This window comes from Ornithorhynchus anatinus, chromosome X2 (genome assembly GCF_004115215.2).
Source record: "Ornithorhynchus anatinus isolate Pmale09 chromosome X2, mOrnAna1.pri.v4, whole genome shotgun sequence".
In the NCBI taxonomy this organism is placed as follows: domain Eukaryota; kingdom Metazoa; phylum Chordata; class Mammalia; order Monotremata; family Ornithorhynchidae; genus Ornithorhynchus; species Ornithorhynchus anatinus.
Window position 1 is genome coordinate 3513324 of NC_041750.1, and position 16338 is coordinate 3529661.

Below are 16338 nucleotides of genomic sequence, written 5' to 3' on the forward strand. Positions count from 1 at the left end.
CATAGTAGGCGCTCCGTAAATACTATCGAGCGAATGTCCTCCAAGAGGCCTTCCCTGACTAAGCCCCCCTCTCCTCTTCTCCCACTCCTTTCCACGTCTCTCGCTCGCTCCTTTGGTTCATCCCCGCTCCCTATCTGTCGCTTACTGATTTCTATTCACGTCTGCCTCCCCCGAACCCGTTGCGGGCAGGGAATGTGTCTGTTTCTTGTGGCATTGTGCTCGCCCGAGCACTTAGTACACAGTGAGTGCTCCATAGATGCCAGTGAACGAACGAACTTCTCGCTATGGGCAGAGCGCTGCAGAATAACTGCGGTATTTGTTAAGCACTCAGTATGTGTCAAGCACTGTACTAACTGCTGGGGTGGGTACGGATTAATCACGTCGGACACAGTCCCCCCGGGTAAGTCACCTCATCTCTCTGTGCCTCGAGTTCCCCCGTCTGTAAAATGGGCGTTGGATACCCGTTCACTTCTCTGTGCCTCCAGTTCCCCCATCTGTGAAACGGGCGTTCTCCTTCCTAGACTGTGAGTCCGCTGGCCGCCTGCCCCGATTAACTTAAATCCACACCGGCACTCAGGAGAGTGCTTTGCCCGAAGTAACCGCGTGACGCCGTCGTCGCCATCGATAATAATAATGAAAGGATCTGGTTATTTCATTCATCCAAATGGTTATTTCGGGTTTAAGTGATTTCGACGGAGCTACTTATTTGATACCGGACGACCGGCTCTTGGTGCCCCTTAATAAAAACAACTATTATGATATTTATTAAGCATTCGCTCTGCGCCAGGCACCGTAGTAAGGTGCCCGGGGGGCTCACAGTCTCAATCCTCATTTTCCAGATGAGGTGACTGAGGCACAGAGAAGCGAAGTGCCTCGCTCGAGGTCACACGGCAGACAAGCGGCAGGACCGGCATTAGAACCCGTGACCGCGGTCTCAGCGTACCGCCTTCCCCTTACGGGAGTCCGAGCCCGCAGGTGGCCGGGGACGCCGCAAGCTCAGTCCGAGGCCGGTGGGGAAGGAGAAGGCGGAAGAGGGGTGGATTTGCTCCCCCCCCCCCCCCGATAAAAGTCTCACAACTGTATTTCTAACATTTATTTTGAAAAGCGGTCCAAGATCAGACCCTGGAGAGGGCGAGCGGAACAGGGAGCCCCCGTGCCCTCAGGGGGGGTCCAGGCGGTGCCCGCCCCCACCTCCCGTCGGGCAAACACGCGTGCGAGCGCCAGTCGCGCGAGGACGAGAGCTGCCCTCGTGCAAAGACCGGCCGCGCGAGCGTCCGCCGTCTAAGCGCCGGCCGTGCGAGTCCCCGGCACCGAGGTGAGGCGGCGTCCCTCGGAAAATCGTCCAGCCCGGGCGGCGGGGGCCGCCGCCCGTCTCTCTCTCTCTCCTTTCCTTCCTCCGGCCCAACACCCCCCCGGGGGCTGGGGGCTTGGGGAGGGGGCTTCATAAAGTGCGCGAATCTCCCAGGTAAAAGCCCGCCGCCCCTCCCGGTTCCAGCGCGGGCCTTCCCCGATCCGGGCAGCCCCTTCCGCGGTGACCTGGAGGGACGGGTGGCGGGTGGGGGCGATCCTGGGATGGTGGCGGGAGGGAGGGGTTGGGGGGGACCCCCCCCTACACACACGCACCCGGGAAGCGCCCCCGGCTGGGAGACCCAGCTGCAGCCCCCACCCCTCCGGGGAAACGGAGGACATTTTCCCAGCCAGGTGCGGAGACCGAAGGGAGGCAGAGAGAAAGCTCGGAGGGGAGAGGAACGGAGAGAGGGGCAAAGTTGAGCCAGACGGCCTCGGGACCTCGCCGGCCCGGAAACGGGCCGGGAGCGGGTCCCGACGGGGGTGGGGACGGGAAGGCCGGGACTGGGGGCGGGCGGAGGGGGTCCGCGCCGGGGACCCGGAGTCGGCCGTCCCCCTGACCCCGCTCCGGTCTCCCCCCGGCCGGTGTGGGCAGCGGGGCCGGGGCCCGGGCCCGTCCGGCTAGCGGTCCGGCGGGGGCCCGGGCTGGAGCCCGGATCTCTTGCCCGGGCCGGGCCGGGCGGCCTCGGCGGCGGAGGGGTCCCCGGCCGGGCCCCGGCCCCCCGGCCGGCCCCGGGGGCGGGCGCAGTAGTGCTTGGTGACGGCCTGGCGGCACTGGTCGCAGCGGACCACGCAGCACCACTGGAACCTGCAGTTGCAGCTGGCCAGGACCTCGCTGCGCCGCTCCTCCACCCGCAGGCCGCAGTCGCCGCACAGGCGCCGGCAGCCCCGCCGCTCCCCCTGCGCCGCCTCCCGGCCCCCCTGCAGGCACTCGCGGCCCTCGGTGCCCAAGACGCCCAGGCTGGCGTTGCGGGCGCAGAAGTCGGGCGACTCCTCCAGGAAGACCAACTCGGTCTCCAGGCGGGCGGGGAGGGCCTCGGCCGGGGCCCGGCGGCCGTCGGCGCTGTTGCCGGCCCGGGCCGGACGCTCGCCCGTCTCCATCTTCAGGGCCCGGTCGTACTTGGCCTTCAGGTAGCGGCCCATCTCGCGGAAGTCGGCCAGCTGCAGCCAGCAGGTCTGGACGCTGCAGCTGCCCGAGATGCCGTGGCACTTACAGGTCCGCTTCATGGTGGCCCGGACCGCCTGCGGAGAGGGGAGCACACACCGCTAATGATAACGACGATGACTGCGGTATTCGTCGAGCGCTTACTAGGTGCCGGGCGCCGTCCCGAGCCCCGGGGTGGATACGGGCAAGTGGGGTTGGACCCGCTCCCCATTTGAGCTCACAGGCTCAATCCCCATTTTCCAGATGCGGGAACCGAGGCCCGGAGCAGTGAAGTGACTTGCCCAGATTCGCACGGCAGACAAGTGGCCGAGGCAGGATTGTCACCCCTGACCTTCTGCCCCCCGGGCCCGTGCTCCATCCACCGCGCCGCGATAACCGGGGTGCTTGCTAAGCGCTCGCACCTCGCCAGGCCCTGTTCTAGGCGCTGGGGCGGCTGCAAGCAAACGGGGTCGGGCACGGTCCCCGTCCCGTGCGGGGCTCAGGTCCCCATCCCCATTTTACGGACGAGGGACCCGAGGCGCAGAGAGGTTAACCGGCTTGCCCGGGATCGCCCAGAAGGCGCACGGCGGAGGCGGGATTAGAACCCAGACCCTCCGGACTCCCTACTCTACCCACTAGGCCACGCTGCTTCTCGGGCCACCGTACTAGGCACTCGGGAGAGGACGCCGCCGTAGAATTAGAGAAGCGGCCTGGCTCGGGGGAAGGAGCCCGGGCCCGGGGGTCGGAGGTCATGGGTTCGAATCCCGGCTCGGCCGCCCGTCGGCCGGGTGGCCGTGGGCGAGTCGCTTCACTGCTCGGCGCCTCGGTGACCTCATCTGTAAAGTGGGGGTTAAAACTGTGAACCCCACGTGGGACAGCCTGATCACCCTGTAGCCACCGCAGCGCTTAGGACAGTGCTGTGCACCTAGTAAGCGCTTAACAGATACCAACGTTATTCATTAGCAGTTTACAACTCGGGTGAGTCCCTTCAGTCGCCCACCTCCAAGATCTCCGGACCGTAAGCCCGTCCCGGGAGGGGAGCGTGGCTACCAACTTAGAGAAGCAGCGTGGCTCGGTGGAAAGAGCACGGGCTTTGCAGTCGGAGGTCAGGGGTTCGAATCCCGGCTCGGCCACCCGTCGGCCGGGTGACCGTGGGCGAGTCGCTTCACTTCTCGGCGCCTCGGTTCCCTCATCTGTAAAACGGGGGCGAAGACTGTGAGCCCCACGTGGGACGACCTGATTCCCCTGCGTCCACCCCGGCGCTTAACAAATACCGACGTCGCTCTGGACACTTGACACTCGCCCCGCCCCCGGCCCCTCGGCCCTCCCGACCACCTCTCTAAATCGTATCTTATAAAGGACTTAATCATTCACGTTAACGCCCGTCTCTCCCTCTAGAATGTCAGCTCGCTGCGGGCAAGGGGACGTGTCTTCCGGCCCCGCCACGTCGCACTCTTCCAACGCAGCGAGCGCTCAATAAATAGGAGCGATCGATCGATGCCTTGATTGGACAGGCTCTCCCCAGTGCCCGGGACAGTGCTCTCTGCACGTGGGAAGCACTCAGCACGCTCTCCAGACTGTAAGCCGGTCTCTAGACCGCAAGCTCCACTCTTATGATGTTGGTATTTGTTAAGCGCTTACCGTGTGCCGAGCACCGTTCTAAGCGCCGGGGTGGACGCAGGAGAATCAGGTCGTCCCACGTGGGGCTCACAGTCTTCGTCCCCGTTTTACAGATGAGGGAACCGAGGCGCCGAGAAGTGAAGCGACTCGCCCGAAGTCACACAGCCGACGGGTGGCCGAGTTGGGATTCGAACCCCTGACCTCCGACCCCAGAGCCCGCGCTCTTTCCACTGAGCCGCGCTGCTTCGGCAGAGAGAGCGTCGGCTTATTGTCGTAGCGTGCTCTCCCAGGTGCTCAGTACGGTGACCCGCACACGGTAAGCGCTCAGTAAGTACGGCTGACTGACTGTTTTTGGACTGTGGGGGCCAACAGGGGCCTTCACCTCCATAACGGGGACACCCCTGAATTCTGCGTTTCTTGCTACGCTGAACAGTTCTAGTCAGAGCTGGGGGAGTTAATGAGCTATTTATGGAGTGCCCCCAGGGAGCTTAGCACCGTCCGAAACACTTGGGGGAGCACAGTAGGGTTTACAATCTACTATATACAGAGCACTGTATTAAACACTTGGGAGAGTCCGATAGGGTCAACAGATCCCTGCCCTCAAGGTGTTTACAGTCTCCCGCGGTCGGAGGATTGTACCGGGAGCCTGGGAGAGGGCGATAGAGTTAGCAGACGGGAGCCCTGCCCCGGGACGCTTACAGTCTACGGACTGCAGAGCACTGTACTAGACGCTTGGGAGGGTCTAATAGGTACGATCCCCGCCCTCAAGATGTTTACAGTCTCCTGTGCGCCGGAGAAAGTCAGTAGTCGGCGACAGCGCGGTGGCTCCCGGTCCCCAGGGCGGGCACGGCCTTTCCGAAGGCCTACAGTAATGACGTTAGTATTTGTTAAGCGCTTACTATGTGCCGAGCACTGTTCTAAGCGCTGGGGCAGACACGGGAATCGGGTCGTCCCACGTGGGGCTCACAATCTTAATCCCCATTTTACCGATGAGGCGACGGAGGCACAGGGAAGTTAAGCGCCTTGCCCACGGTCACACAGCTGCCAAGCGGCAGGGCTGGGATTCGGACTCATGACCTCTGACTCCCAGAGCCCGTGCTCTTCCCACCGGGCCACGCTGCTTCTCCCCTTACCGAGAAGCCCTCCCGTTCGGGGTGCCCTCTGGGCGATTGCAGAGATTTGGGGTCCCGGGTGGGGCGAGACGCACCCCCCGGCCCCGACTCTCCGGCTCTCACCTTGCGATTACCCTCTCCTGCAAGGAAGGCAGGCGTGGCCTGGGGAAGAGCCGGGGCCCGAGGGCCTGAAGCCCGGGTTCTGGTCCCGGCTCCGCCACCTGTCTGCCCTGTCATCTCGGGAAAGTCACCTCGCTTCTCTGTGCCTCAGTTAACTCATCTGTAAAATGGGGATTAAGACCAAATCCCCACGCGGGGACGTGGACCGTATCCAACCTGATTAGCTTGTATGGTGTTGGTATTTGTTAAGCGCCTGCTGTGTGCCGAGCACCGTTCTAAGCGCTGGGGGTGGACGCAGGGGCATCAGGTCGTCCCACGTGGGGCTCACAGTCTTAATCCCCATTTTACAGATGAGGGAACCGAGGCGCCGAGAAGTGAAGCGACTCGCCCACGGTCACCCGGCCGACGGGTGGCCGAGCCGGGATTCGAACCCATGACCTCCGACTCCAAAGCCCGTGCTCTTCCCACTGAGCCATGCTATAATAACGGCGGTATTTGTTAAGCGCCTACTATGTGCAAGACACCGTTCTAAGCGCTGGGGGGGGGGGGGATACCAGCAGATCAGGCGGTCCCCCGTGGGGCTCACGCTTTTAATCCCCGTTTTGCAGACGAGGTCACTGAGGCACAGAGAGGTCAAGGGACTTGCCCAGAGTCACACAGCGGAGCCGGGATTAGAACCCACGTCCTCCGACTCCCAAGCCCGCGCTCTTTCCACCGAGCCACGCTGCTTGTATCTATTTATGGTTCTCGTCCGTCCGTCTCCCCCGATCAGACCGTAAGCCCGTCGAAGGGCGGGGACTGTCTCTACCTGTTACCGATCTGTCCGTTCCAAGCGCTTAGCACGGTGCTCTGCACACAGTAAGCGCTCAATAAATACTATTGAATGAATGTCTCTACTCCGGCGCTTACAACAGTGCCTGGCACACAGAAAGCGCTTAACCGGTACCGTTAAAAAAGCCGGGAAGTCGGGAGACCCAGGTCCTAGGCCTAATTCGCCCGCCCCGGCTGGAACCCCTGACCCTCGGTTTCCTCATCTGTAAAATGGGGGCGGAGGCACACGGGCCTCCCCGTCTCTTAAAACCGGCTGGATTATTCTAGCCTCATGCTTGGCACGCGTTACTTCGGCGGCCTCCCTTTCCCCAAGGGACCATGAGCGGGGACGGGCGGGCAGAAGAGGACGGACAGGAGGCAGACGTTTAGAGCGGCAGGAGACGGACGGAGCTGAGCTAGTTGGAAACGCTTCCGGAACGGGAGTCTTCGGCTACGGCGGAATGGATTCCCCGGGGGAGGCCGTGGAGATTTGAGGGGGAGAGAAGGGAAAAGGGAGTCCGGGGAGGGGGGGGGGTTCGGGGTTCCGCTTACTCACCAGCCTCCCCGCCTTGTTGTTGTGGAGATTCATTAGGGCTCTGGCGTCTTTGCCCTTCTCCAGCCCGTCCACGAAGAGTTTGGAGATCCTCTCGCCGAAGTCCACGTTGTCGCTGCAGCCTCCCCAGATCCAGCCGTGACCCCCTAGGCACAGGCAGGATCGACCAGAAGAGGCCGATTAGCTGGATTCCCCCTTAAGCTCGAAGTCGGGCCGCCCTTGGGGGTAGCCGCCGGGTGGGACGGTCGTCCCCGGGGGCTTGAGCGGCCGAGCTTCCGGACGGGGCCGCTCGATCGTACTTACCGAGCGCTTACGGCGCGCTGAGCGCGCGGGGGACCTCAAGAGGACAATAAACGGACACATTCCCCGCCCACGGGGAGCTTACAGTCTAGGCGGGGAGACAGATATTAACGGAGATAAATTACAGATCGCGCCCCAGCCGCAAGAGCCCGGGCTTGGGAGTCAGAGGACGTGGGTTCTAATTCCGGCTCCGCCACCTGTCCTCTGTGTGACCTTGGGCAAGTCGCTTAACTTCTCTGCCCCTCGGTGACCTCATCTGGAAAATGGGGATGAAGACCGTGAGCCCCGTGCGGGATAAACTGATTCCCTTGTGTCTACTCCGGCACTTAGAACGGTGCCTGGCACGTAGTGAGCGCTTAACAAATACCGTCATCGTCGTCACATAGTAAGCACTTAGCAAATATCATCAAGGAGCCGATTCTACTCTGTGCGCAGAGCACTGTAGTAAGCCCTTGGGAGAGTAAAGTAGGGTCGGTCGACACGATTCCAAAGGACGTCTAATCTACAACGCTCTTGGGCGGATAGAGTTGGGAGCCGTGATCCCCGTCCCCTCAAGAAGCTTACGATCTCTGTCGAGCGATTAATCCGTCCCTGCCTTACGTCCGTATCTGTAATTTATTTCTGTGAATGCCTGTCTCCCCCCTCTAATAACAATAATAATGTTGGTATTCGCTAAGCGCTCACTACGTGCAGAGCACTGTTCTAAGCGCTGGGGGAGATGCAGGGTAATCAGGTTGTCCCACGTGAGGCTCCCAGTCTTCACCCCCATTTTACAGGTGAGGTCACTGAGGCCCAGAGAAGTGAAGTGACTTGCCCACGGTCACACAGCTGACAAGTGGCCGAGCCGGGATTCGAACCCATGACCTCCGGCTCCCAAGCCCGGGCTCTTTCCACTGAGCCACGCTGCTTCTCTAGACCGCGGGCTCACTGGGGGCAGGAAACGTGCCCACTTCTTGCTGTACTGTTCTCTCCCAAGCGCCGAGTCCGGTGCTCTGCACGCAGCGAGCGCCCGTCAGATACGATTGAGAGAATTGAATGAACGCCCCGCTCCTGTGTCTCCGTCGATCGATCAGCGGTATAGATTGATATACGGTGTTTGTTAGAGAAGCAGCGCGGCTCAGTGGAAAGAGCCCGGGCTTGGGAGTCAGGGGTCGTGGGTTCGAATCCCGGCTCCGCCCCTCGCCAGCCGGGTGGCTTTGGGCGAGTCACTTCTCTGTGCCTCAGTTACCTCATCTGGAAAAGGGGGATTAAGACTGTGAGCCCGTTGTGGGACAACCTCGTTACCTCGTATCTACCCCAGCGCTGAGAAGAGTGCTCTGCACGTAGTGAGCGCTCAACGGATGCCACCGTTATTGCATTATTATTATTATTATTATTACCGGGCCAGCGAGGGGGGCTCACCTGTCTTCCCGTTGACGGACTCATCACAGCCGCAGTTTTCGAAGTCCCCCATGCTGCAGTTCTTGGTGATGGTGTACATGACCCCGGCAGAGCTGATGGCGTGAATGAAGGATGTCTCCCTGGTGGCTGACGGAAGAGGGGGACGCAGGAGGAAACTGAGGTGAGGGGCGACCCGCTGCTACCTTGGCAGCAACTGTACCCCCGCCTGTTTACCCTTTCCCAAGCGCTTGGCACAGTGTTCCGCACTCAGTAAGGGATTGATAAATACGACCGCTCATCTCCCTCCGACTTCAGTGAGCCCAGTGTGGGGCAGGGACTCGCAGCCGCCCCAGGGATCGATCGTTCATTCGATCGTATTTATTAGGCGCTTACTGTGTGCGGAGCAGGGGGAGAGTACAACACAGTGCTCTGCACATAGTAAGCGCTCGGTGAATACTATTGAAGGAATGAATACAGGGTGTCTTAATCAAGAGACACCTCCCCTGCCCACGGAGCGCTTACAGTCTAATACGGTGTCGGTTCTAGAGGCACTAGTTTATAGTCTAGCGCGGCGTCTGACTCACGGTAAGCTCCGTAAGCTCACTGTGCTCTCCCAAGCGCTGAGAACGGTGCTCTGCAAGTAGCTCGATAAAGTATCAAGTGATTGATCCCAACTCTGTTCTATTGGACTCTCCCACGCGGTTAGTCCGGTTTTATTATTATCATTATTATTATTATTATTGTTACAGTACTCTGCGCAGAGTAAGTGCTCCATAATACCGGCGATTGATTAAAAATACAACAATAATAATTATTATTACTCCTACTATTTCTCTGTTGGGCTTCCGTGACATAAGAGCTTCCAAGCCCTCGAGGCGCCGTGTGGCCTAGTGGAGAGAGCGTGAGTCTGGGAGTCAGAAGGACCTGGGTTCTAATCCTGGCTCCTCCACGCGTCTGAGGTGTGACCTTGGGCAAGTCGCTTGACTTCTCTATCCTTCAGTTAGCTCATCTGTAAAATGGGATTAACATCGTGAGCCCCGCGTGGGACATGGACTGTGTCCAACCGGATTAGCGTCTATCTACCCCAGCGCTTAGTACAGGGCCTGGCACATAAGAAGGACTCAAACCAATATCATTTTTAAAAGCCCCTGCCCCTCTGGGAGTGGGTTTATTTACTGCCGTGTCTTCGGGAGGGAGGGAAGCAGGAGGAAGCAGGACTTCACAGCTTCCCGAAGCCACTAATGGAAGCGGGATTTAAAGTTAGCCCAGGGAGGGTGACTTCCTCGCTGCAAGACATTGGGGGAACCGGGCCCAGAACCCGGGTGTCCTGCTGCTCCTCCAGGGTGCTCAGGAACGAATAGAAGGTGCCAACCGAATCTGTAGCGGTTTACGCTCCCAAGCGCTTAGTCCGGGGCTCCGCACACGGTAAGCGCTCAATGATACCATCGATCGATCGAATCCCAAGCTTTGGGATAGCCCAGAATCGTTGGTCTCCCTTGCCTAGCGAAGACTACCCAACAACTTCTCCTCAACCGCTCTCTCCACCCGCCCTGGTTCCGGGTTCGAAGTCCAGCCGCGTCTCCGGGTGAGGGGCGAAGGGCGAGCCCCCTCTCCCCGGGAAATCTTCTGGAAATCAGCAAGCTGCGGGGTGGGGGAACACAAAAGCGCAAGACACACCCCCGGCTCTCATTTATGGCTCCGTCCCCTCACGCTGACCGGTAACTCGGTCGTATTTATTAAGCGCTTACTGCGTGCAGAGCTCTGCACTAAGGACTTGGGAAAGTACGACACAACCACCAGCGGTGACATTCCCTGCCCACAGCGAGCTCACGGTCTAGACGGGAGGGAGACAGAAGTCAATGTAAATAGATAAAATGACAGATACATTCATAAGCGTCGTGGGGCTGGGGAGATGGGGGCGAAGAGCAAAGGGAGCAAGTCAGGGCGACGCAGAAGGGAGTGGGGAGAGTGTTTTTAATAGCCTGGACCCGTTTATTCATGCGTTCACTGCACGTCCGCGCCGACGTGAAGCATGAAGGCGGGCACCCATCCCCACCCCCCGCATCCTCGGCCACCCCCCGACCCCCAGCCAGCTCCGGACCGGCTATCTGCCCCCCCTCACCACGGGCTGTTACCGCTTAGCCTGCTGTGAGTGGAGATCTGCAGGGCATTTTCGGGGCAGTTCCATCGCTCCCAGGCAAACTGGAACTTGCACTCCTCAATGCCGCTTTGAGCCCCCAGGGCCACGCTGGTCGTGTAGGTCAGGTAGGCCTTAGGATGAAATAATAATAACAATAATAATAATACCTGCGGTATTCGTTAAGCACCTCCCGTACTAAGCTCTGGGGTGGATACGAGCAAACCGGGTTGGACACAGTCCCTGTCCCACTTAGCGCTCCCGGTTTTAATCCCCATTTAATAATGTTGGTATCTGTTAAGCGCTTACTATGTGCAGAGCACTGTTCTAAGCGCTGGGGGAGATCCAGGGGAATCAGGTTGTCCCACGTGAGGCTCACAGTTAATCCCCATTTTATAGATGAGGTGACTGAGGCACAGAGAAGTGAAGCCCAAGGCCACACAGCGGACGAGCGGAGAGCCGGAATTAGAACCCGTGACCCTCTGACTGCCAGGGCCGCGCTCCCATGCTCTATCCACTACACCATTTCTCAGCCTGGGCACTTGGCAGGACCTGCCTGAGGATATCTAGGTCACCCCCGGCCCCTGGAGAGGGGGGAATCCACCCCCTCTACCGCTGAATTTTTTTTCATGGTATTTGTTAAGCGCTTCCTATGTGCCGGGCACTGTGCTAAGCACTGGGGGAGACACCAGATCATCAGGTTGGACTCAGTCTGTGTCCCACCTGGGGCTCACAGTGCCGTTTTTACAGATGGGGAATCGGGCACGGAAGTGAAGGGACTTGACCGAGAACCCAGGTCCTCTGACTGTCTTTCCACTAGGCCTCACCGCTTCTCTGACTTCTCAGCGGGCCGAGCCAGGCTCTCCTGGACGAACCCCTGCCCTTCCCGGGCGCACCCTTCCCCCCCGACCCTGGTCCCCCTGCACCCGAGGAGTCCGGAAGCGGGAAGCGGTGTGGCCTAGTGGAGAGAGCTCAGCGGGCCCGGGAGTCGGGAGACCGGGGTTCTCATCCCAGCTCCACCGCTTGCCTCCCGGGTGACCTCGGGCGCCAGGGCCTCAGTTTCCTCATCTAGTAAATGGGGTTTCGATACCTCTCGTCTGTAAAATGGGGATCGAGCCTGAGCCCCATGTGGGACACGGGCCGCTGCCACTTGGTCTGCTGTGAGTGGAGATCCGCAGGGCATTTTCGGGGCAGTTCCGTCGCTCCCGGGCCAACTGCAGATGAGGTGACTGAGGCACAGAGAAGCGAAGCCCAAGGCCTCGCCGCGGACGAGTGGCAGAGCCGGGATTGGAACCCGCGACCTGTTACCGCTGCCCCGTCCAACCCGATCCGCTCGTTTCCGCCCCGCCGCTTGGTACAGTGTGGGCCCGTAGTAAGCCCTTGACAAATACCATAATAATAATTATCGTTATTACCTATCCTCCCTCCCCCTTAGATTGCGAGCCTCGTGTGGGGCGGGGACTGTGTCCCATCCGATTATCTTGCGTTTTCCCCAGTGCTCAGCACAGAGCTCGACGCACAAGGCGTTCTTAGCAAATACTAGCGCTATTTACTATTAAACGAAGCATGAGAGACCCCCGGAGATGTTCCTGGCCGTGTCCTACCTTGGGTCCCGTCATGAGGAAATTGCTCACGGACCTACAAGGAAAGGGAAAGAGCCCTCGTGAGTGTGGAAAGCTGCAGATGGAGGGGGTTGGGGGTCCCCGAGGGATGACCTGGGGGGGGCCTTACCAGGCGGCCGCGTAGCAAACTCCAAGGGTCAGGAAGGTGAAGAGCTGAGGAGCCTGCATGGTTCCTGCGAGACCCAGGCCCCCAGTTCCCGCCCCCGTCCCAGTTCTCTTGAAATAAAACCGGATCTGTGGCCGAGGGGGGAAAACTATCTTGGATATTTATATGGGGAAGGGTAGGGGAAAACTCCCCACCGGGCCCTTCTGATTTGTTATCCAATGATCCCGGAGATTGGAGGCCTCACCGGTCCAATGGGGGACCGGGATGGAGGTGGGGGTGGGGGGTGGCAGGGCCGGCCCTGTGGTGCACTTCAAAAGGACCAGGAGAAACTGTCAACAGAGGCTCCGGACACTCAGTAGCCCAGGCTCAGAACTCAGTTACCCCTGGGCTGAGAGGCTGGAGAGCTCAGCGACCCCAGCCTGGGTTCAGGTCTCAGGCCTCAGGTCCGGGAAAGCTTTCCCTTGGCCGTCTAACCACTAGGCCACACTGCCTCTCCTTCAGGGATCTCGGGTCTCTGGGGGAAAACTTCCTTCAGAGATCTCTGGGGGAAAACTTCCTTCAGGGGTCCCAGCTGTCTGGGGGAAAACTTCCTTCAGAGATCTCTGGGGGAAAACTTCCTTCAGGGGTCCCAGCTCTCTGGGGGAAAACTTCCTTCAGAGATCTCTGGGGGGGAACTTCCTTCAGAGATCTCTGGGGGAAAACTTCCTTCAGAGATCTCCGGGGGGCAACTTCCTTCAGGGGTTTCAGGGCCCTGAGGGAAAACTTCTCTCTAGAGGTCTCAGGGCTCTGCGGGAAAATTTCCCTCAGGGGTCTCAGGGGCCGGGAGAGACCCAGGAGTTTCACACTTGGGGAGAGACAGCCGGGATCCTCCGAGAGAGGGGATCAAAGAGCCCGGGTGGCCTAACCCGTTCCTCATTAAGGCCTCTCTTTGCAAATGTCTCTCAGCTCCCAGCTAGTCGGAAATCTCCCCCTATCCCCCCATTCAAATGGACCCACGGAGAGCTCTAAGCGGGTTTCTAGGGAGTCACATCAGAGGACCGAGTCTTGCTTTGCCCCTTTGAAGTTGGTTTTTTTTTTTCCTTGAGGGGAACATTTGGAAAGAACTCCTCTCTCTCAACGCCCTCTCACCTCAGACTCATACTTAACCCCACTCCGGCCCCTCCATCCCACTCCCTACCTCCACCCCGCTTTGGTCTACCCAGTCGATCCAAGTCCTGGGTGCAGACAAGAGCTGGGAGTCAGGAGATCTGGGTTCTAATCCCGGCTCTACTGCTTGCCTGCTGCGCGACCCTGGGTGAGTCGCTTCGCTTCCCTGGTCCTCAGTATCCTCTTCATTAAGATGGGGATGAAATCCCTGTTCTCCCGCCTGCTTAGACTGTGAGTCCCATGTGGGACGGGGACTCTGTCCGTTTTATACCTACTCCTGTGCTTGGTACATACTGAGCACATTATTAGTAGTAGTAGTATTGACCCCTTTACTGGGGCCTGCTGGGGTCCCCCGACCCCCGACACCTCCTGCACACCTCTCCCGTTCTAGATGCGAAACTCACTGTGGGCAGGGAATGTCTCTGTTATACTGTTGTATTGTCCCCTCCCAAGCGTTCAGTACAGTGCTCTGCACATGGTAAGAGCTCAACAGATACGACTGACGGACTGAATCTGGTGCGCTGTCCTTTCCTTAGCGTGCAGTACAGTGCTCCCACCCCGTACGCGCTCAACAAATACGATCGACTGATTCTGGTGCGCTGCAATAATGATAACGATGATGGTATCTGTTAATAATAATAATGGTGGTATTTGTTAAGCGCTCACTATTTACCTGGCACTGTTCTAAGCGCTGGGGGGATACGAGCTGATGGGGTTGTCCCGCGTAGGGCTCGCAGTTTTAATCCCCATCTTACAGATGAGGGAACCGAGGCACAGAGAGGTTCAGTGACTTGCCCAAAGTCACACAGCTGACAAGTGGCAGAGGCGGGATTCGAACCCATGACCGCCGACTCCCAAGCCCGGGGTCTTTCCACTAAGCCACGTTGTTAAGCGCGCGCTCTGTGCCAAGAACCTAAGCGTCTAGACTGCGAGCCTGTTGTTGGGTCGGGATGGCCTCTATCTGTTGCCCAACTGTACCTTCCAAGCGCTTAGTCCAGTGCTCTGCCCGCAGTAAGCGCTCAATAGATACGACTGAATCGAATAAATACGATTAGATGAAGAAGCGCTGGGGTAGATACGAGGTCATGAGGTTGTCCCACGAGGGGCTCACGGTCTTAATCCCCATTTTCCAGATGAGGTCACTGAGGCCCAGAGAAGTGAAGTGACTGGCCCCCGGTCACACAGCAGGCAAGTGGCGGAGTCGGGATGAGAACCCACATCCTCTGACTCCGGAGCCCGGGCTCTTTCCGCTTAACCAGGCTGCTTCTCTGCACTGTAGTTTCCCAAGCGCTTAGTCCAGTGCTCCGCACATGATCAGCGTGGCTCAGTGGAAAGACCCCGGGCTTTGGAGTCAGAGGTCATGGGTTCGAATCCCGCCTCTGCCACCTGTCCGCTGGGTGACCGTGGGCGAGTCGCTTCACTTCTCTGTGCCTCAGTTACCTCATCTGTCAAATGGGGATGAAGACTGGGAGCCCCACGTGGGACAACCTGTTTCCCCCGTGTCTACCCCAGCGCTTAGAACAGTGCTCTGCACATAGTAAGCGCTTAACAAATACCAACATCATCATCATTATTATTAAGTCACTTCACTTCTCTGGGCCTCGGTTCCCTCATCTGTAAAATGGGGGTGAAGACTGGGAGCCCCACGTGGGACGACCTGATTCCCCCGTGTCTACCCCAGCGCTTAGAACAGGGCTCCGCCCATAGTGAGCGCTTAACAGATACCAACATCATCATTACGAGAAGCGCTCAACGGGTACGCTTGACGACGGAGAGGCTTGAGGGTCTGGTGGGAAAGATGTCTGGGTGTCCACCCCACCCCACCCAGGTAATCAGCTTCGCTTTCCCCCAGGGTGGTCTCTCCCCTATTCGGCTCCAGGTTTATTAGCAAGGCCCAGAGGCTACTTAGCGCCCCGGGACGCCAAGTCCAGGCCGCCCTCCTCAAAGCGATTAGGAAGGTGGATGAGGATGGGATGAAACGTTAGATGGGTCTTCACTGATGGGCAGCTCCTCCTTCCAACCCCACCCCTTGCTGAGATGCCAGGGGGAAAAGGGGCAATTCAATCCCACTAATGGATGCCCTTCTCCTGGGGGGTCAGGGACAGTGCGCTCCCCTGGGATTCTCCTATCCTTCCAGGGAGTAAAACCCCCTCACCAGGGTGAGGAGAATTTGTTTTTCCAATCCATCAATCAGTGGTATTTCCTGGGCGCTCAAAAAAAAAAAAGGGATGGCACTTGTTAAGCCCTTACTTGGTGCCAAGCACGGTTCTAAGCGCCGGGAAAGATACAAGGTGACCAGGTTGGCGCACGTGGGGCTCCCCAGTCTTCATCCCCATTTTACAGATGAGGTCCCTGAGGCCCAGAGAATAATAATAGCGTTGGTATTTGTTAAGCGCTTACTTTGTGCAGAGCACTGTTCTAAGCGCTGGGGGAGATACAGGGTCATCAAGTTGTTCCACGCGAGGCTCACAGTCTTCACCCCCCCCCCCGCCATTTTACAGATGAGGTCACTGGGGCACAGAGAAGTGAAGTGACCCACCCAGAGTCACACAGCTGACGAGTGGCAGAGCCGGGATTCGAACCCGTGGCCTCTGACTCCCAAACCCGGGCTCTTTCCATTGAGCCACGCTGCTTCTCTAAGCAGCCACGCTCACTGGACCGTGTACAGTATAACAGAGTTGGTAGACACGTTCCCTGCCCACAACAAGCTTACAGTCTAGAGGGAGTTTCCAGTCTAGTTTGGGGCCACGGGCAGTGGTCTGTGTGTCCGTCATGGGGCCCACGCTCTTTGGAGAGAGGACAGGCATTTAGCCCCCATTTTACAGATGAGGAAACCGAGGCCCAGAAAAGTACTTGCTCGAAGTCACCCAGCCGGCGAGCAATGGAGTTGGGAGATGAGCAGCAGCACCGCGCAGGGGATAGAGCTCGGGCCGGGGAGTCA

The 16338-nt window shown here is 58.9% G+C and overlaps 1 protein-coding gene across 1 annotated transcript; it reads right to left on the reverse strand.

Annotated features, from left to right (window-relative positions):
* Positions 1-1968: 1968 nt before the first annotated feature.
* WNT8A (Wnt family member 8A) lies at positions 1969-12313 on the reverse strand. The gene is made up of 6 exons (XM_029053341.1): positions 12255-12313; positions 12128-12161; positions 10522-10657; positions 8408-8533; positions 6710-6852; positions 1969-2589 (listed from the first exon to the last, which is right to left on the reverse strand). Exons 1-6 carry the CDS (start codon positions 12311-12313, stop codon positions 1969-1971), a joined length of 1119 nt encoding a protein of 372 aa, XP_028909174.1.
* Positions 12314-16338: the final 4025 nt, after the last annotated feature.